General features: G+C 37.0%; 2 protein-coding genes across 10 annotated transcripts in view; both read right to left on the bottom strand.

The window, feature by feature from the left end:
• Positions 1-9397, bottom strand: part of Galphaq (G protein alpha q subunit) — a 29847-nt gene extending 20450 nt beyond the window's left edge. For 2 of the 7 annotated variants that reach the window (XM_074086830.1, XM_074086829.1), the window contains exons 1-2: positions 9070-9390; positions 8389-8592 (exon numbers count right to left, since the gene is read on the bottom strand). In XM_074086830.1, coding sequence (XP_073942931.1) covers positions 8389-8506 — 118 coding nt within the window. In that variant the 5' untranslated portion in view covers positions 8507-8592; positions 9070-9390. Of the gene's footprint in view, positions 1-8388; positions 8593-8669; positions 8877-9069 lie in introns of those variants that run through there. The other 5 variants (XM_074086831.1, XM_074086826.1, XM_074086824.1 and 2 more) reach the window with 5 other exon arrangements.
• Positions 9398-11692: 2295 nt separating this feature from the next.
• Positions 11693-20772, bottom strand: part of LOC141427419 (fatty-acid amide hydrolase 2-B) — an 18201-nt gene continuing 9121 nt past the window's right edge. For 2 of the 3 annotated variants that reach the window (XM_074086808.1, XM_074086807.1), the window contains exons 2-10: positions 19232-19414; positions 18554-18773; positions 17593-17810; positions 15989-16118; positions 14982-15121; positions 14510-14650; positions 13871-14140; positions 13454-13574; positions 11693-12962 (exon numbers count right to left, since the gene is read on the bottom strand). In XM_074086808.1, the coding sequence (XP_073942909.1) occupies positions 12793-12962; positions 13454-13574; positions 13871-14140; positions 14510-14650; positions 14982-15121; positions 15989-16118; positions 17593-17810; positions 18554-18773; positions 19232-19408 (1587 nt within the window). In that variant the 5' untranslated portion in view covers positions 19409-19414 and the 3' untranslated portion in view covers positions 11693-12792. Of the gene's footprint in view, positions 12963-13453; positions 13575-13870; positions 14141-14509; positions 14651-14981; positions 15122-15988; positions 16119-17592; positions 17811-18553; positions 18774-19231; positions 19415-20189; positions 20484-20772 lie in introns of those variants that run through there. The other variant, XM_074086806.1, reaches the window with a different exon arrangement.

Here is a 20772-nt window from a genome sequence, read left to right as displayed (position 1 = left end):
CTGCCGGGTGTCGGACCCAGGACTTCGGTTGCCGCAAACGCACATGCGCTTTTTAAACGGCTGCTAAATTATTTTAGTGGCGCTACTGGTCATCCAGTACCTAACATAACACTGCCTGCATCTGTGACTGGCTGTGGTGCTGGTCATATAAGTTTGCTGGTTACAGCCACTGGTAAATTTCTCCGAAGTAGTTTCACGACTAAGTAACCTTTTAAACTTTAAACTAATAAGGTTGCTAAAAGTACCCATAACTAACCAAACGAAAAGAATTTCAATCTACCATTGTAACCCAGTGATGCTAAACAGAGGGGTAGTATGTTAGATTAGCATTACATTCGTTCAAGTTGCCAACTGCTATGTTTTTCCACATGTCCGCTTTTTGGGTCCTGGGGTGGCCTGGGTACTTTTTAAAAAGCGCCCTGGGTCATGGGGGATCATTGAAAATTTGTTCACCACTTACAATATTTACCTACGTTACGGGCAAAGATTGTATCATAGTTACGGGCCATAGGCACAATACAAGTAATAGGCACTATATCGACTTCATACTAGCGCCCGAATCGACGCACGCACACAGCCAAGTGTCATTTACACGGCCGCTAACCAATTTTCGCAAGACAAAACTACGCAGTGCCACGCCGCGCGCCGCGCAGTCCGGTCGCTGGTCGAGTGCTGTGTTGTGTCGCGCCGCCCGCTCTATTCACCCCCGTTTCGATTCCGTAAAGCTGGGTACTAACCAACGTTACGAGGTGAAATGTACATTCGCATCGAGCATGTTACGCATTGAGCATGTTCGCTGTGTTCTCAAAATCTGCGTAATGTTGCTCGTCAAAACTTGTGCTCCATATTCGCCAGCCACTCTCAGTAAAGATGGCTGACTTGTTACAGAGTACTGACTGAACCGCGTAACAGTCAAAGGATTCGCCAAAAAATCGACAGCCGGGTGGAGCACTCAAAGCGAGCAACGAGCGGCTCGTTGCTCGCTGGTTTCCCCGTAACACTAAGTACTGACTGCACGAATGCTCGCTGTGCAACATGTTACATTATTACGTCGCTATAGCGCTCGGTACTAACTTCACAAGAATGAGATTTTTTTATGTGATAAAATTCACCAACAAGTCGTTTCGGACTTGCCGCAATAGACGCATTTTTTTTCTATTATCAACTTATAATTTAATTAATAAATAAATAATCATAAAATTAACATATGTTTTATCCCTACCCCTAAAACTACACACATAGGTACAATAAAAATCTACACACGTCTGTTTTACTTCTTGTAGTAGCCAATCCTAGCGCTCCGCCCAGCCGTAGGTATAAATTTCAAGAATACAGCTGAATCAAAATACTGACTATTGCTGTATTGTGCCATGGGGCTCAGGAGTTTTTTCTCGATCAGACTGTTGCTGTTAGATTCAGATGACTATTACAGCTTACCAGAAAGAAGGTGAGCTGCCAGACGGGTAACTCGGTTAGAGGAGGGGAGGCTCACTAGTGTTCGCGCGGCCCGGTTTTAAAACCTGCTAGTTTTTCCAACTTCAAATCCTAGTTTTTTTTAATAGTTGGCATGGCAACCCTTCATTGAGTTGAAAAGGAAAATCCACTGACAGTTTCTGTGAGAATGTTTTATGGTGGGTCACAAATCAACAAGTTCGATTGTACATTCCTTCACTGATAGTACGAGGGGCGGCTGAAAAGTTCTAAGCCAAAGGTGCTTTGAGGTTGCATGTGTTAGCGGTACTGACCACCATTTAAAAAGTAAATAATTAAAAGAAAAAATGTCGTGTTTCTTTTATTACTTCTCGAGATATCCGACGATAAAGGTAATTATCAACGCATATCACGAAAATGGGCATTTCTATCTACCTAAAAAGGGAATGCAGAACCTTAATCCGTCTGTTTTTTTTCTGTCACAGTCAATTTGTTCTGAATCTACTGGCCAAAAAATGGACATGGTAATAAATGGAACATGTTTGAAAATGTTTCAAATTTATATGCACCTACTATAATATATTACTATATGTAATATTAATATAATATTGACTGAACACCCTGTAAATGTTTTTAGGGATATTTACGAGTAAACTGTGTACTAAAAAGTTTTTTTGAAAGAAGGGCGTAAATTATCTATCCCCCTCTTAACTTCTGCTTCTGCGCCCGAAAATTAACATACGTTCAAGTATTTCTTTATCTATATTATTATTATTATTATTATATAAATAAAAATGAATCATAAAATGTGTTGCTAAGCGCAAAACTCGGGAACGACTGGTCCGATTTCGCTAATTCTTTTTTTGTTGTGTTCGTTACTATCAGGAGAAGGTTTTTATGGAAGAAAATACAGAAAAAATACAACGGGGGCGAAGCCGCGGGCAACAGCTAGTTGTTAAAAAATAAGTGAAAAATATAAATCAGTGACACACACACACACACTACACATTGAAATTGATTTAATTAGATTTGCATTGCTTGTTTAATAAATTTACCTAAACTGAATACAGCAGACTTAAACAGCTATACTGTTTATCTTCACACCTGTTTTTAGGTCAGGGCTATGGAAAATTTTATCCAGACTGCTTTTTGATTGAAATGGAGTTTATCTTTGTAGGCATGCACTTGACTTGTACATGCTTTGCACTGCTTCACAAAGCTGTAGCTGACCGAACTAACGAACTATTTTTAAATATATCAATCATTGATTTTGGTTTACATATACATTCTGAATATTGGGCACAGTCACCAGCACCAATATCTGACACAACAAGGTGTGCATAAATATCTGATATGATTCTATTTTTAGGGCCGCTAGGAGTTGTCGGATATAAATGCAGGTGGGTGTAGTTTCCCATAGAGTTAGCCAATAGAAAAGTAACTTTCTTACAGATCCTTACTAATGATTAGTAGCACAAAGGTTCCACCCTGGTCCTGGTGTGTGATTCAGTTTCCTCGACTGTACATTGAATTTAAAGGATCATGCCAGTAATTGGTGCAAACACTTAAGCCGAACTGAAATAAAAAAAATACTACACTCTATTACTACTAATTTTAAGTGTGGAATGATCAGATTTTTTTGTTTAAATTATTAATTTGATGCTTTTAAATAAATTAAGGTACAGTGTAAAATAGAATTACTCATACATCAATTTACCACATTTGTGAACAAGGAAAGGAGGATAGTTTTACTTTTATGGAAGGTATATTGAAAATGTAAAATATTAGTAATGAATGACCTATTAGGTTATGGCCTATTAGGTTACTGACCCTGACTATGGAATTAGAGGTTTCGAGTTTGTATCAAGATAGAAGCAGCAGCCAATACGATGAATACAAGCACTGACTGTTTGCAGAGTCATACACACATGTTACATATGTTTTTAATTATGTAATTGTACCTATAGTATACATTTTGGCCTAGGTCAAATGTTGTCAACTACCCCATGACATTTAGTTGCTCATTTATTTAATATTTTTTCTTCTAACTATGCTTTAATTTCATCATAACCGCACTGAATACCCAGCACAAAGCGGGACTTTTCTGCTCTAGAGCAGAAAAAATGTATGAAAATACTTTATTGCATTGTTTTAGTTTTTTTTTAAATTGCACCACTAAAGAGGTAACACAAGGATTTTTGCTAAAAAAATTTAGTACAAAAAATTGAACCGACTACAAAAAACCACGAAAAAAAATTTCTACCAGTCTCATGTTGTTTGGTGCCTCAGCACGAGCCAGCAGGAGTGGACCTATAGTCATCTATCTACCTCACCTACATACTTTATATTGGGCTTCAATCACTCCTGCTGGCTCGTGCTGAGGCACCAACCGACTTCAGACTGGTAGAAAGTCATGGTTTTTTGTAGTTGGTTCAAGTTTTCGTTGTAAAATTATTTTTCACGTTTTTTAGTGTAAATAATCTGAGATACAATAGTATAATAACAACTGCTCGTCACGTTTTACGAAAGATTGCTTTTTTCGATACAGAGACGTTCATTAATGAGGAGTCCTGGTGCTTCACCATCCGTTTTACTATATGCATTACGAGGAGCATAAATTGCTTAGCAACTGTGTCATCATCAGCCGGAAGACGTCCACTGCTGGACAAAGGCCTCCCCCTTAGAACGCCACAATGAACGAAAACTCGCCACTTGCATCCACCGGTTTCCCGCTACTCTCACGATGTCGTCAGTCCACCTGGTGGGAGGCCTGCCAACGCTTTGTCTTCCGGTTCGCGGTCGCCACTCGAGGACTTTTCTCCCCCAACGGTTATCTGTTCTTCGAGCGATGTGGCCTGCCCATTGCCACTTCAATTTGCATATTTTTCCAGCTATGTCAGTGACTAGTTCTTCGACGAATTTCCGTATTCCGGATTCTATCGCGCAAAGAAACTGCAAGCATAGCTCTCTCCATAGCTCGTTGCGTGACTCTGAGCCTCTCTAAGAGGCCAGCCAACAGTCAAGGATCACGTCTCAGCGCCATAAGTCATCACTGGCAACACACACTGGTCGAAGACTGTAGTCTTCAGGCACTGCGGAATATTGGACGAGAAGACATCACGAAGTTTCCCGAACGCTGCCCATCCGAGTTGGATTCTTAGGGCGACCTCTTTGTCGAAGTTGGACCTACCCAACTGGACAACTTGTCCAAGGTAAACATAGTGGTCAACAACTTCGAGTGCATCGTTCCCAACGATAACCGGCACGAGTGTGACATGGACATTTGAAATGATTTTAGTCTTGTCCATGTTCATCTTAAGACCCACCTGTTGGGAGACGATACTGAGGTCACTGAGCATAGTATTGAGCTCCTCCAGCGACTCCGCCATTATGACTATATCATCGGCAAAACGAAGATGGGTGATGTACTCGCCGTTGATATTGATGCCGAACCTGTTCCAGTCCAAGAGCTTGAAAAACATCCTCCAACGCATTTGTGAACAGTTTCGGAGAAATAACGTCTCCCTGTCTCACACCTCGCTGCAGTTGGATTGGTTGTGTACTCTCGTCCTGCAACCGGATCGACATAGTGGCGCTGGTGTACAAACTCATTAACACCTCGATGTATCTATAGTCAATATGGCATCGCTGAAGGGACTGCAATACAGCCCAGGTCTCGATTGAATCGAAGGCTTTTTCATAGTCCACAAACGCTAAACATAGTGGCCGATTATACTCCTCGGTCTTCTGTATAATCTGGCGGAGCGTGTGAATATGGTCTATGGTGCTAAAGCCTTTACGGAATCCAGCTTGTTCGGGAGGCTGGAAATCATCAAATCTTCGCTCGAGACGATTCGTAATGACCCTCGAAAACAACTTGTATACATGACTCAGGAGTGAGATGGGTCTATAGTTCTTCAATAAGGTATTGTCGCCTTTTTTGAAGAAGAGCACCACCACACTCCTGTGCCATGCTTCCGGCGTGGTACCCTCGAGTATGACGGAATTAAATAACCTCTGGAGGTCTACAAGTACCGGTTTACCTCCCGCTCTCAGAAGTTCTGTCGTGATTCCGTCATCCCCTGGAGCCTTGTTGTTTTTAAGTTGTTTGAGAGCCACTCTAATCTCGTACAGACTGATATCTGGGATGTCTTCAGTGTAATGACGGGTTAGTTTAGTTTAGCTCTGGTATCTTGAGCTGCACCTACAAGCAACTGCAGTTGAGCAACTGTGTCAAAGTAATTAAAATTCAACCCGTGAAATACTTGTTATTGAGTAGTAACTCTGATGGTCAACTGTGGTCTTCATCATCAGTTCTACTTCACCAAATGATGATTTTCAAGAGCAAATGCACGAGTTACTACTAATTATATCCAATTTACTATAGGTGTCCCTACAACATTTGAAGAGTTCCCTCGATATGCTTATGGGACCTAATTGAAGACATTCCAGGACGAACGCAAAAAAAAACAAATCGGTTAATAAATGACGGAGTTCTGAGTTCTGAGGTAACAAACATTATAAAAAAAAAAAACAACCGAATTGTTAACCTCCTCCTTTTTTGAGGTTGGTTATTAAAATTAACCTACATAGTGTAAAAAACCTAGTGTAAGGTTGGTCAACCTAACGGTCTTATGAAATTTGACAGAATGCATACAAAAAATTGTTGCTACCAATCCTACCAAAAATAGTAAACAAGTAGCCGTATATTAAAAAAAAACTTTGTGTGTTTGTTTGGCCAACCTGGCGCCCATCCGACATTTGACAGATCGCGGGTAAAAATATCTGCTACTAACTCTTCTCTACTCACAAAGAAAAAAAGAAAAACAAATTGGCGGGAACCTTGCGAATTTTCCGTGGACATTTCTTGAGTGTGAATGTAAACTTACTCACAAAAATGGAATCATGGAGTGCTAGTGACATTTCTTTCCTATTAATTATTTAGCATGATTTTTTTTTCCTGTGATAGTTGAAAGAAAAGCAGATTATGCACCTCGCATTAAGTAATTTATATTGCCCTCGTGCTTTTTAAATGCAAATCGGCACTCGGTGCAGTAATAAATAACTTTCTGCTTGGTGCAACAATCTACTATTATACAAATCATTAAATTGATCAGTCATGGTTCCATACCAAAAGGGTGAACAACAGGACCCTTTTTTACTGCGACGTTACTGTCTGTCTGTTACCGGACTCTATCTTTTGAACCATAATAGTCTGAAGTTTGAAAGTTACACAGTGTAAAAATGGATGCAACAAATAATAACTAAAAAATTAAAAGGGGATCACCAATCTCCACACAATATACTTTTTTTACCAGTATAGTAGTGTTGTGGGGACGTATCTGAATATCAAAAATTAATATATCTTCAGCGGTCAAAATATCGAAAGTAGATTAGGTTAGATATTTTGACCGTTGATATTTTAACCATCAATATTTCAGTTTTCGATATTCGGATACGTCCCCAGTATTATACCTACTACTGAATATTTGTCTTTACATTTCCACTGGACGGAATCTGACATTACCTTTGTATTTGTACCAAATGTAATATAACAGGCCCTAAAACAACAGAACAGCATATAACATCCTAATAACTGAAATAACTAGTTAACTTATAAAAAAAATAATGTTATCTACTTTTCAACTAATTACTTTAAAAGTATAGGCGCGCCTTACCCAATTTATGATGGTCATAAAATTAAATATTTAACTGACTACCTATTGGCCAGAATTGGGTTTTAAATTAAACCTTTAGGTACTTACATCTGATTAAAATACAGCTTAATGTAAGTAACAACGCAACTATTTATATGTATATTTAAAAATAAATTCCATTTGGGTGTTTGTCTTGATTTCACATCACAGATTTCAGATCCCATTTATGATTTTTTTTGGGATATCCTTAAAAATATATACAATACTATTTTAAAATCATTTTTATAATGGGTTCACACTCACAGGCTAAAAATAATCTAAAGAATTTAGTTGAGAACACCACTATTTCTAGTCGGTTTAGTTTCTTCAAAAAAAAATTAGCATGTTCAAATTAAGTTCAGAACTAATACCTACTTATGAAACAAGGAATGTTAGGAATAGGAACCTAATCTTAGTGAAACTATCTAGGTACCCACTGTTAAACTGTGTCAAATTACATCAGTGATACTGATCCTGCATGAGCAACAGTCACAAGATTTCAACATAATCATACATACACATTGAAAGAGACATGAAGATATAAAATAAGGTACTGTTTAGTAATTGGCATTTTTATAACACTTACCATAATAATGGTAAGAAGATTTCTATTTTATTGGAAAGAAAAAGCTTGAAACAGCTTTGACTAAATAAATACCTACACAAAAACTATAATTATGTAGAAAAATAAATGGATTTACTTAAAATTAATGGATGAAATTCCATAAAAAGCTTCAATGTATTTTTTTTTTGTATGCAATCTACGGAAAAAGCTCTAATTTTTTTTTGTATGCAATTTAGTGAGTTCTAGTCCAAAGTAAGCATTTAAAAAGTTACAGTTACATATACAAACAATAATTAATTAACACATACACATACACAATATACATTCGATATGACTTTTCTGACAACACCACATAACCCTACTCAAGACTGATTAGATATTGAAAATACCTATAAAAACTATTAAACTGTCTCAATCCAGAAAAATTGTGTCTTCTCCAAACCACTACAATCTTCACACAATAGATGCCAACTTAAAAAAATTGGCAGCCAAATAAAATAAATCTAAATGAATCTAATAAGACTAATAAAAATAAATTATTTTTAAATGCTTCACTGTGCAATTCACTTTGTATTATAAGTGTACAGACAACTTAGACAACCGAAATGTATTCCTATTGAGTTCACTAAGATTCCAATTAAACTGTCAAGATTTTGACGTGAATGGCAGTAAATACTGACTGTAAAAAAAACTCACCGAGCAGCAGTAATTTAAGTTCTCTCCTGGCATCACGTTTGTCCTTCCGTAGCACCCGCTCTATTTCTTGGTTGATTCTTTTCTGTTCTTTGGCTTCTTCTGACATGCAGCAGTCCATGTTGCCTCAGGGCGGAGGGCCGCAGTCTTTCCACGCGCGCGGAGCCCTGTCCTTTCGGCAGGCCTTTCAACCAAGGCACACCACTCCTAGAAAATACATATTTCACATTGACACGCCACCCCACGAGTTAGCAAACGCTCCGAATATTCACAATTTCGCGTACCACCGTCGCGACGCGCGAACAACCATCCGAACACGAAACGATTAAATACTAAAACCGACAATCCGGTCACTGGGTGTGGTGACTTATGATCGGTCATATACATATACGCTGCTGTCAACTGCCGACATAAACACTTTGAAATCCGTTTATATACGAGCGTGGAACCTTGCGAAGCGATCGTATAATCTTGTTATTGTAACTAGATTCAAGAAACCCATGGCTATTCCCCCACACGTGTGTATTTAATAAGATTAAAACTGTGAGCAAATAGCGGATTGATGATACCTAGGTAATCTACTGATAACTAGAACGGCCTATGTCTAGGTTACGATGTGATTTGCCACTGCACATTAGACGTTGTTAGGGGCTTCCTTTATGCACCTTTATACGTGTTACGTACCCGAATGTTTATCCATAGGGCACGATCAAATGTTCCACCTCAAATTATTGCACTAACCACGATTAATCACTCAAGTCATACAACGTCCGCCTCTCTCAATATGGCGCTGGGCGATTTTTGGCGATGTTCTGCGCGTGCGTTGTACGAGTATTATTAAAATAAAAAAATGTGCCAAAATTCAATCAAGTTGAGAAAAAATAAATAACTGGCAAAAAAAGCCGATAGCTGATTTTTTGCCCTCCCGAATAAGAAAATCAGATATAATTTTCATTCTCATCAAAATAATTGACAGTTTAATGCATAATGTTGCTCGCTTCGCGGTCCGTTTCACATAAATGTGATTTGATAGTAAATCGTTAATATTTTAAGTGTTGTTTTCGTTGGTAAAGATATGACAGTTTTTTAATTTTCTTTGAGTAAAATAAATAACGAAATTAACAATGAATTGATTGGCATTCTAACCCAAAAACCACGATAATCTTGGTCAAAATATTAGTGTATTAAAAGTAAGATGTAGTCTATGGTAATCATCCATAGCATCCATAGAATGCAAATACCAGCAGCAGCGAGCTACTACGAAACTCGAAGTTCGTGTCGTGCGGTCCCTCTGACACTTATATTATACCATTACGAGAGCGAAAGGGACCGCGCAACACGAACTTCGAGTTTAGAGTTTCATAGTAGCCCTGCTGGAGCGAACGATTAGCGAACCATAGACGAAAATTAATGTCGTCGCACGCAGGTAAGCTGCAGGGCTACTACGAAACTCGAAACTCGATGTACGTATCGTACCGTCCCTCTCGCTCTCGTATTAAATAGTATAAGTGTCAGAGGGACCGCACGACACGAACTTCGAGTTTCGAGTTTCGTAGTAGCCCTGCTGCACTTTACTCTTACTTTACTGCAGAATCAAGTTGGAATGTTAAGTTAACATTTTTCATTACAATAGCGATGATAAACATTAAAAATAAAATCTTGCTTTGCATTGCATTGGTTGCTGCGTGTATAAAGTATTCAGTTTCCTCTTTTTCCAATTATTTTCAAAATTTTGAATTCTTCATCATAGTTTCAGTGTAAAATGTTTCTTATAACCTACGACAAATCGGTAGCACAGGACGAAACCATTAGGGTTCCGTTTTGCTATTTTGGCTACAAAACAAAACCTTGAGTTATTGGCACATTCAATTAAAAATCATTCGATATAATTTGAGACGAATAAAATGTGCTGATACTATTTACTGTACGTCTAATGAGTTAGTAACCTGCCTCATACACAATGTCGCTAACTGTCCTAGACAGGGAGATTAACCTTGACATAGACATAGTAGGCAGTCACACATTACACAACACAACTGTGGTTACTAATAAACATGCAATAGCTATATTAAGGCTCGATTTAAAAATACTTCTGTTTTAGAGAACTTTCTTCGCTTTCTATTACGAGTATTAATTTAAGTTAGGGTAAGGTTCCTTTGAAATAGGTCAATAAAATATAAAAGACGTTTTATTTATTTATTTACTAATAAGTTCAGTCAGCAGAAACGGACGAAAAAGGAGCTAAAACATATTATCAATGAACAAAACTTGTCATAAAGAAAGAGTTTAAAAAAAAAGAAAATTCAAAAGGATTATTCTATTTATCAATGCTTATGTGTAGTAGTTTGTGGCGCCATCTTTTGCAGACTAGCTGAATTACATTACATTGACTCAGCAAAGGTTTTTTTTACATCTTCTTTATATAAAATAAAGCTGAAGAGGGTCGAAAATCTGTACATGGAAGACATTCGAAAAAAAGTTGACTGGGGATACTTAGAATCGATAACAGAACACGTTCCAACAGTTTTTAGAATTTTAGTCTGTTTGTCTGTTTATCTGTTTGTTTGTCGTTTATTTGACCTCGCATCATATGAGAACGGCTGAACGGATTTTTATGCAAACTTTACTAATCTGACGAGAAAATCCCCGACCAGCTTATATAGGCTTTAAGAATTCTACCCCTAAAAGGGGAGGGGGGGGGTTTAGCCGCTACTCTCGATTGAGTTGCACGTTGTTAAAAACCTACGCAGACGAAGTTGCGGGCAAAAGCTAGTGTTAAATAATAAAGATACTCCGTTCACCCACGTCAGTAGTTAATCAACGTAAAAGAACTCGAATGGAACGCCAACCAACAGTAAACTTTACCTCGACTAACTACTATGGAGTAACTAGCGTCCCTATTTAATTTTATTCATAATTAGGACTAGCTAACTGAGATTTGGGCTTGACAAAAAGTACCCTATACAGATTTAAAGTTATTATGTATAATATTATACCTATAAATATACTGAATGACTAGCTGACTGAAATTTGGCAGTCATTCCTTGGATATACCTAAGGTGTACATTACTTTCTACACAAATAACGTTTTTCCGCGAACTTTTTTTTATTAGAGGGAGGCTAACGAGCAAGCGGGTCATCTGATGAGAAATGATCACCACCGCCCATGACTATCAACAAGTCAAGGAGTCATTGGACCGTTGCCCGGTTTTAAGACAAAACTACCCTATTTTTTATCTTGGAAATTATTGATAATCACCTCAAAACAATATGTTAAAAAAGGGAAAAGGCTATTAAAACTAAGAAATAATTCTAAATTTTATTTCAAAATATCTTGTAATATGTCATTTATAATTATTCAAAATTCGTCGATTTTCTTATAAAAGTCATTACCATTATCACAGTAGAAACCTATACCAAGACATTACATCATAAATGTATTGACATTTCACTTAATATCCATTCTTTCTCGCCTTATTTTGTGTTATTTGGTCAAGATTAACCTGGCCTGCTCACCCTATACGGCGAAGTGCAAAATTTAAACTTCGTATCTTGCCGTCCCGCTGACGCTAATATTATATAATACGAGAGTGAGAAGGATGGTATGATACGAACTTCGATTTTTGAATTTCGCAGTAGCCCCCCTGTCTCCGTTTGTCCTTGGTTGTGCTGTTGACCATATACTCTTCAGAAACAGAAAGTCAACGTTGAGCAGGTGCAGATGGAAATGTCTTATTTTAAAAATATTCCACAGCTTGTCACCATTACCTACCTTTACGTGATCGTAAATAGTTTAATTATTTTTACGTGATACATTATTAGTGTTTCTAGCTCAATTAAAGCTGGACAAAAATATGTGTTAATGATAACTCAATTGTTTAAATTAGTCTGAATTATTTATAGTAAATATTCATATTTTATGAAATTATTATTATTTTATACTTAAATATTTTCTTTGACGACTTCAATAATTATAAATTATTGTAACTTGTCATTTATGTAAATTATGATATTATTTGAATGAATAAAGAAACTAAACTGTTAACTCACAAACTCAAAGTATGGATATACCTACCTACCCTAAATTTGACTATGTAACTAAAAAAGAAAAGTTATGTTACAGAATGCATTATTATTGTCTACCTAACATTAGCTGATCTAGAAACACAAAATTTTGTATCGCAGTTACACAGTTCAAGAATGCCCAAACACAGTCTACTTACACTGACTATTTTTTTATATAAACATGTATCAAACGTTTAAATTAAGTACTACGGGCAAACTGGCAGGTCCTCTATCGGCGCGTATCAGTAACAAACTTTTCTCATTCTAAATACGTTCTGCTAACGTGTACTTTTATTTTTCAAACTACTCTATTTTCATGAGATCGTCACCACTTAAAATTATTTAGACACTAATGAGTTCTTTATTAGGTGGAGTCCAGCCACCGAATGCTCTTTCGAACTCCTTGGCAACAGCTATCGTTAGGTGGTCGTTGGCTTTATTAGCCACCAGCTGCAGACCCACCGGTAAGCCTTTGTCAGTCTGTCCTATGGGACACGATGTTGCTGGCAATCCTAAAATTCAAAATGTCAACGGTTATTCCTACTAATAACTATAACAATTTTTAAAGTTTTGAGCGTGTGTTAATACTCTTTCACGCTATGGATGGAGTTAGATGAAATTTGGAAGATAGGTAAATCCCGGAAGCAACTTAGGCTACTTTTATATTCTGATATTCCCACGGGATCGGGATATAAGGCATGTAATTTGCCGAAATGTCAACCGCTAAGTCATAGAGATATGAAATTTGGCGCGGGTGGGTGTATTCAAGATAATTAAAGATTGTTGTATTTTTTTTTATTTCTCATAGGAATTTAGCTAAATACAGGCACCTATAAGTTACTTCCAACTGCCTGCTTGATAATTTAAATAATAATAATAATTCGAGTGAAATCACGTCAATTCCACTTTCAAACATACCTAGTTTTACTTTTCATTGTAGGTTCAGAAAAAGAAAAGAGTAGGTACGGTTATCGACTATAAAATGAAATTTAATAAATCTTACCTAATGCGTTGAATATGGTCAGGTACCCGCAGTTCAAGAACTTGTAATAAACTCTGTAATGTAAATCAGCTGGATACGGGAACGCAGGATATAGTAATACGCCATCATCGGATAACGCGGTCTGTAATGTACAAAAACATATATTTAAAAAAATAATTTACTTTGAGAAATCAACCAGCATTTGCTTTTAAATTGTTTAGCATACGCTTCGCTTCTTAGCCTACTGGTAAACTTTAAGCTAGTACGGACCGTATCTGCCAGCATAAGGCTACTTATTACACAAGGCTAGTTTTAAAGGTTCCGTACATCAAAAGTAAATAATGAAACTCTTAAAGGATCCCTTTGTTGTTTGTCTTATACACTAGAGATTAATATTCGGTGGTCATGCAATAAGAACCATGGCATGAAGATAATCACCTCAAAATCTTTCTTAATCTCTTCAAACATAGCCAAGAGTTTGGTGTAGTAGCTTTTTGGTAGGGAGTCGAAGAATTTCTGCAAAGGTCCATAAGCCACGCAGGTAAAATTGTGGTCGGATAGACCAACCATTTTCTTCAGTACTTCAGGCCAAACTGATACCCATTGCTCCCTTTTTTCTGGGTGGGTGAAGATGTTCCGAACGTTGCGGATGTTCATCAGAACTCGTATGCTGATCTCCCACATGTGCTCCATGTTCTTTATTTTGAGCTGAAACGTTTTAGAAAGAACTTGAAAAGTGTTTTATTCGTACAAGATTTATTTTTAACTTGCAATGTTCAGGTACATTGTCTTTAAATCTTGCAAATCTAATTTCACTCACTTGTAGTGAACAAATTGACTTTAAATTTGCTTTGGATATGTAACTAAGATAGAATTACAATGTCGGTAAATAATTTATAGTCATCAAAAAGGACAGTAAGTATGAGAAACTTTGGGTTTGGCTCAACAAGATGCTTAAAGTAGTGAAAATTTTGATGATTAGGTAGGCATAGCTCCAGCCGATTGGCTGTTAAATTTGTGTGAAAACCTTAAAAAAATACAAAAAAAATCATTCTGAGTTGACTAGTGATTTCTCACCTCTTTAACTTCAATGTTGTAAGTGCTTTTCATGTACGCTTTTGCCTTATCCATCGCTTTTTTGACGTCGGAGCCAATTTTATTAGTGACGTTGCTGTTATCTCCCTCCATGTAATAGAACTTCAACTTTGAGATGTCTACCTGAAATATGAATTGGGCATTTAAACGAAATCATTCAATAACTTACAAAAAGATGCTGTTCCTCTGTGTTTTAAAGACTGTTTTGTACCTCATCACATCATATTTCCAAGAAGAAATTTTACATAAACCACGTGAAGGTTTTTATCATTTAACTCGATACAAAATCTCGAGCCAAAATCACGTAGTTAAGTAAGTTTTTTTAGGGTTCCGTACCCAAAATGGCAAAATGCACGCCCCGCTGCGGCACATATTAATGCAGGTACCTACTTCTACTGATATTTAGATAAAATTTACTATAAAACTGATTAAGGATATTTTTTTTTTTTCGTACAGGCTTGTCAAATGGCACGTCTGGTGCTCCAGGCTGTCTCAAAACCTTAAGAAGCAAACCCAAGTCCTCAGCATATCGTGTTATAGGTCCCAGGGCGAAATAATCCTCAAATTCTTCTTCTGGGCAGTCTGGAACATGACCTGTAAAATAAATTTACACTTATCTAAGTGAACGCTGATTTCTTGCACTGCACGTCATACAAGTAAGTAGTTTTAAGAAATATCATTACAGTAAAAAAAGACTACATTGTATTAAATTAATTATTATTAGCACCTACAGATGGCATTAACAAGAGTAGGCAACCTATCTTGCCGAGTAGTCCGGCTACCCACCGGTAGATGTCACCTAAATTGACCGACAACCTCGAAGCAAAGAAAGCTTCAACTATGATCTCTAGATGGCAGTAATACTATACTTAGGTCGAAATTTCACCGCCGTTTTAGAAAGTGGAACAATAATATCAGAGCAAAGCAAATAATGCTTGATTTCTTTCTCACGCGATTACGCAGCAAGACCAAAATTATTACCTGGTTTTCTTCTTTCTTTGTCGACGATAGCATTGACGAATCACTACTTTAAAAAAAAACTCGTACCTCACAATCACAATAGACACGTTTTCTAAGTTAACTTTATGAACATTATCATCAAGGCACAGAATAAATAGTACTACATCAAGGTTCAATTTTGTTGACATATTGATTTTAGAAGAGATTTTTTCAAAGTAGTGAGTGACGATTATTTGTTGTATGTAAGTAACGTCATCTATCAGTGTCGTAGCCACATGTACAGTATGACACTAACCACACAGTTAAAACGGAATAGGTAGTTAACACGTAATTAACAAGTTACTAAGTAGCACCGTACAGAGGCAAAACGCAAAGCAAAAAATGTCGATTTTCATTTGGCCACAAAACCACGGCTAGTGCGTTTACATGTAAGTAGGTAGGTACATATATTTCACGACAATATTAAGCACTCCAGTATGACTCCGGTTGTTTGTTGCTTACCTTCAACAGACCATAACCTAGGCGAGGGCTTATGTCCGAAAATACCCGTGAACATGGGCGGCAGTCTCAAAGACCCGGCGATGTCGGACCCCACGCCCATAACTGAAGCACCAGACGATATTAAGGCAGCCTGCAATCAAAACCATGATCAGCCAGTCCAATCTGCTTTAGGTAATTCTAAGCGCCCACAGGCGAATATTACATTTACAAAACAGTTACGACACTGCTTACCATCAAGTGAGAAGAAAATCATCGTTCGCGCAGCTATTCAACTAAAATTAAACTTTTCCATTTACAGTAGTAACTATTGGCTCTGATGCTCTGACATTGTGACAAAAATCCAACCTACTTATAACATATTAATTTATAATACAAAATTACTGTGATACCGTGATTTGGGTGGACATAAGGTTGTGAATTCATTTTTGATCATTAAAATGAAATGAGTTAAGTAAAATTTATTCAAAAAGTGTGTTTTATTATCGTTATGTCAGGGTTTGTTTACTTCATGTTTAGTTGTACTTACTTACTTTTACTGTAAAACGAAAAGATAAATTATTGGTTTCTTTGAATAAAAGTAAAATTATATAATTGTTCTTATATCGCTAGTAATAAATTAAATATCGTTTTCAGATCAAAATGAGTATCATTTTGAAGACCCGTTTTGTGAGTATCACTCAATAATATAAAATTTCAACCACAAACCGTTTCATAAGGAAAATTGTTGCTGGTGCTGGACATGTCCGAGATGTAGAGGAATTAGGAACAAAACAGGGACAGTGTTCAATAATTTAAGCTTGCATCATAACACAAACATCATTACTAAAATTAGGTAGTTAAAGTCTAGATAAATTGCTTTGTTAATGACAGATTCATATGAGTATGACAGATGACAGAGCCAGAACTATTTCTACTTTTGGCCACCATGAGCGCTGCGATAGATTTCATCACCCCCACCTGGTACTTCGCTCGCACCCTCCCAATAGCGCTACCAATTGCACTCTAGACTGCGTTAGTTAAACCGTCAAACGATACCATTACCATAGCTGTGTGTATGTGGTAAAGAAAATCATAATTGCGCAATATATTCATCGTCACAACAGTGAACGCCGTTTGCTAAAATTAAGGCACATCACCCACATACCTTCACCTTACTTTCATCACCTTACTTTTGCACCATCCTGTACCTACCTTCTTAGGACGGTTTTGCACTACATCGGATCCGAATCCGTGAAAATATGGCCGGAGCTGATGTAGAATTTTTTGTACGGTAGTTTGCGGCGCACTAGATACAAGTGGTTATATGACTACCTACTCCTATTCACGGATTCAGATAGTGCGAAACCGCTCCTGGAGCAATAGTGTTATTGTGTATTGTTATTATTGTTTTTTGTTTACTTCTCAGATCTAATTTTATTTTGTACAATAAAGAAATAACAAGGAAAAGCAATAAATACTATCTAACATCCAAGACTAAAACTATTTATAAACTAAACTATGTTACAAAATAAAAACGTCATCCAAATTTTCTGCCCCAGGCATTGACCCCAAGACACTGGCAGCATTACCTCTCTTGTTGTTTGTTGTGTGTATATTTTACTGACCTCTCCACCCGAAGACCCGCCAGTCGTGCGCTTCTGATCGTAAGGGTTCATCGTGAGCCCAGTAACATTGTTGTAAGTCTCCCAGTTCATGCAGTACTGCGGGGTGTTGGTGACAGCTATGGGTATAGCGCCCGCCGCTCGGGCTAGGCTGATGATGGCGGCGTCCTTAGCCGCAGGTACTCTGCTCGGGCGCACGTTGCCGCAGTCGTTGCTCATGCCTGAAAGGGAAGGGGATAATATTAGTTGATTAATACGGGCTGTAGCTACCCTGAGTGCTTTCTAGTCATCAAATCTAGCAACTGCGACATTCTACATCGCGTTATCGATGTTTCTCAACTAAGACTATGATGCATAAATACAACGAGAGTTGGGCTTTGAGGCACAGGTAACATCTACAATGGCGAAAGAAAGATGTTTCAAATCTCTCCTTTGCCATTTTAGACATAGACATAACTTTATTTCGACATCAAACTTAGAGTAATACTTAATTTACAGAAAAGAAAAATATTTTCACACAGGCGTGACTTTGCGGACATTCAATATCAATGAACTTCAATCTTTACCTTGTCAATCCACTACAAATGATGTTTGATGTTACAAGTGATGTTTTAACTACAATGATATTAGGTGCGGCGGGAAAATAACAAAAAAATATATAAGTACTATGTAAATGTAAAGTCTTTTGAAGAGATGCAGTTTTTTTTCAATAAGTCTAAATAGCGAGAAACGGCAGCTAAAAAAATAGGAGTCAACTATATCGCTTTGTTCATTTTGCCTTCATTAAATAAAATTAATAATTACGATTTCTTTATTCAACTTTTCTATTTTTATTTTCATCTGGATCCGTTTAATGCTACGATAACGATAGGGAATAAAAATTAAAGTTACTCGCATCTTCCAAAAATAAATAAATATGTAACCTCTTCAAAAAACTTTACTTAGACAATCGAGATAATAATACCTTCGACAGCTATGCTCTCCTTCACAGTAATGGGTACTCCAAGCAATGGGTACTCCTTCTCCAGCTGCTCAGGTGTCCTGTCCGTAGAAGCTATCATCTTGTCTATACTCCTGGCTTCCCTCAAAGCCTGATCATACCGTGGCTCTACTATAGCATTGAGGTAGGGATTCGCTTCTTTACATCTTTCTATGTAGGCTGATACTACTTCTTCCGAGGTGATCTGAAAGTTGAGATGACATAAGCCAATAGCAGTGGAAAATACGATAGCCTTCTAACATTATCATGAAATACTGTGAGCGAATTCTATCTCACTTTTACTCATTAAGCTTGCACATAAAAAGGAGAATTTCATTAGCGTTTATGCGTTAGTAAGGATTTAGTTTACGAAGTTAAACAAGTAATGTGGAAATTGACTAGCCATGTACTATTTAATTTTTGTATCTAGGGAATAGAAAATGAAACTCTACTGCTTTTAATCGGATTTATAAGATATTAATTTGCAGATATCGATGACTGATGATGACTACGAAACTAAGACTGGGAAAATGCAAATTTGTATCACAATTTCTACATTTCAGTTATAAATTGCTGTCTCCAAAGAATTTTGTAATAGTTTGGCTTTAAAACTAAGTTGTGAATTCAATAACGTGCAAAATAGATTTAGAAACTGTTAATTACCTGTTTATTTCTAATCATTCCAGTTAGAGTAGTGGCAGACTTAAAGAGTACGGGGTTGGTTGGTGGCGGACATTTCCTTGTTCTCCGAATGGTGAGGAAATACGTCAGGGGTCGGACTCCGATGGCGATGAGAGAGACCAGGAACCGGAGGAGCCATCGCATGAATCCGTTCAGCATTATTGTCTGAAATTGATTGTTAATTTAAAGAGTGTCACAGAAGAAATTAGGCACTTTTGTTGATAAAAATTTGAATTAAAACTTTTTTTCCAAAAGAACTTAGATTTTTTTAAGTGGTTCATTGAAACAAATGCTTAGGCTGAGCCTGGTTTGGTTTTACGGAGATGTTTTGATCAAGTAATATATTTTTTGCATGTTCAGAGAAGTATCAGGTCAGGCACAAGGCATCTTAAGTAGGTACTTAAGTAGATACAAATACTTGTCCAAAAGAAACCATTAGAACTAAAACAGTTCATTTATAAATACTTAAGTGTACCGTAGGGATGCGTGATCAGCCCTAAATATTTTTTCTCTGTGCAAAGTGCATTAAATTTATATCAAAAACAATGTATTAAACGTTAACTAGATTTTTTATCAAATGTTACGAAATAGTAGCCTTTACAGGCTCTAATTAAACATATCGCGCAACGGAATAATAACCATGAATGAATTTCCCTGAATTAGTGTGATATCGTTAACAATTGCTTTACGATTACAAGCCAAACATATTGTATTCGCGAGTATTCTTTCAAATGTGTTCGCAGTATTTTCATCCGTGACATCTTTGCTGGTCTTTGTATTTTTCCAGTTTCAGTCAATTCAGTTTTTATTATCATTTTCATTTCACTGTATTCTGCTTTCGGTTCTTCTTAATTAAAGGTAACAAAACTAAGTTCTAGAAAAACTTCAGGGATGGCGTTAGGATGAAAATAGAATAACTACTATTGTTATTATTTAATACCTTTGTGGCTACAACCGTCATGCCACCACCAACAACACTGGACACATAGTACTGTCCTTTCCCAACGGGCTTGGCCAGGTAAGGAGGGTACACCAACTTGTAACTGTTCAAGAAAACCTCACTGAACACAAAGCTTTGGTAAACACAGGCACTTAGTACTAGTAGAAACGCTCTCGTACAAACGTTTATACTAGCGTTCGTGAATGTAGTACATATTACTATTATCGAGTTCATTTTGTACGATGAGATAACAGTAGAAGCGCTGTCGACTCCCCGCTTTACACTAAAAGGTCGTCGGTAGCAGCCGTCTTATCGTGTTTAATAAACTATTGACTCATTACGACTAATATGATTGTATGTCTGTCTCCGGTTTATTTATTACTTGCTTTCGCTTCCAACTTCTTCCAAGTTCTCGTGTGTTCTTTTTAAATTGATCGATGTCCGCTTCCTAAATGTAAAACTAAATTTGCGCAGCGCCATATCAATTATAGTGCCCCTTTGGTCTACAATAAAATTAAAAAAGAAATAACAGCTATTAAGTCATTCTCTAATCATGGCTTTAAAAAGACTGTATGGATATGGT

The sequence above is a fragment of the Choristoneura fumiferana genome, chromosome 4 (assembly GCF_025370935.1).
Source record: "Choristoneura fumiferana chromosome 4, NRCan_CFum_1, whole genome shotgun sequence".
Classification (NCBI taxonomy): Eukaryota; Metazoa; Arthropoda; class Insecta; order Lepidoptera; family Tortricidae; genus Choristoneura; species Choristoneura fumiferana.
The sequence above is the reverse complement of the archived record's forward strand: the minus strand, read 5'-3'. Positions and strand labels throughout refer to the sequence as shown.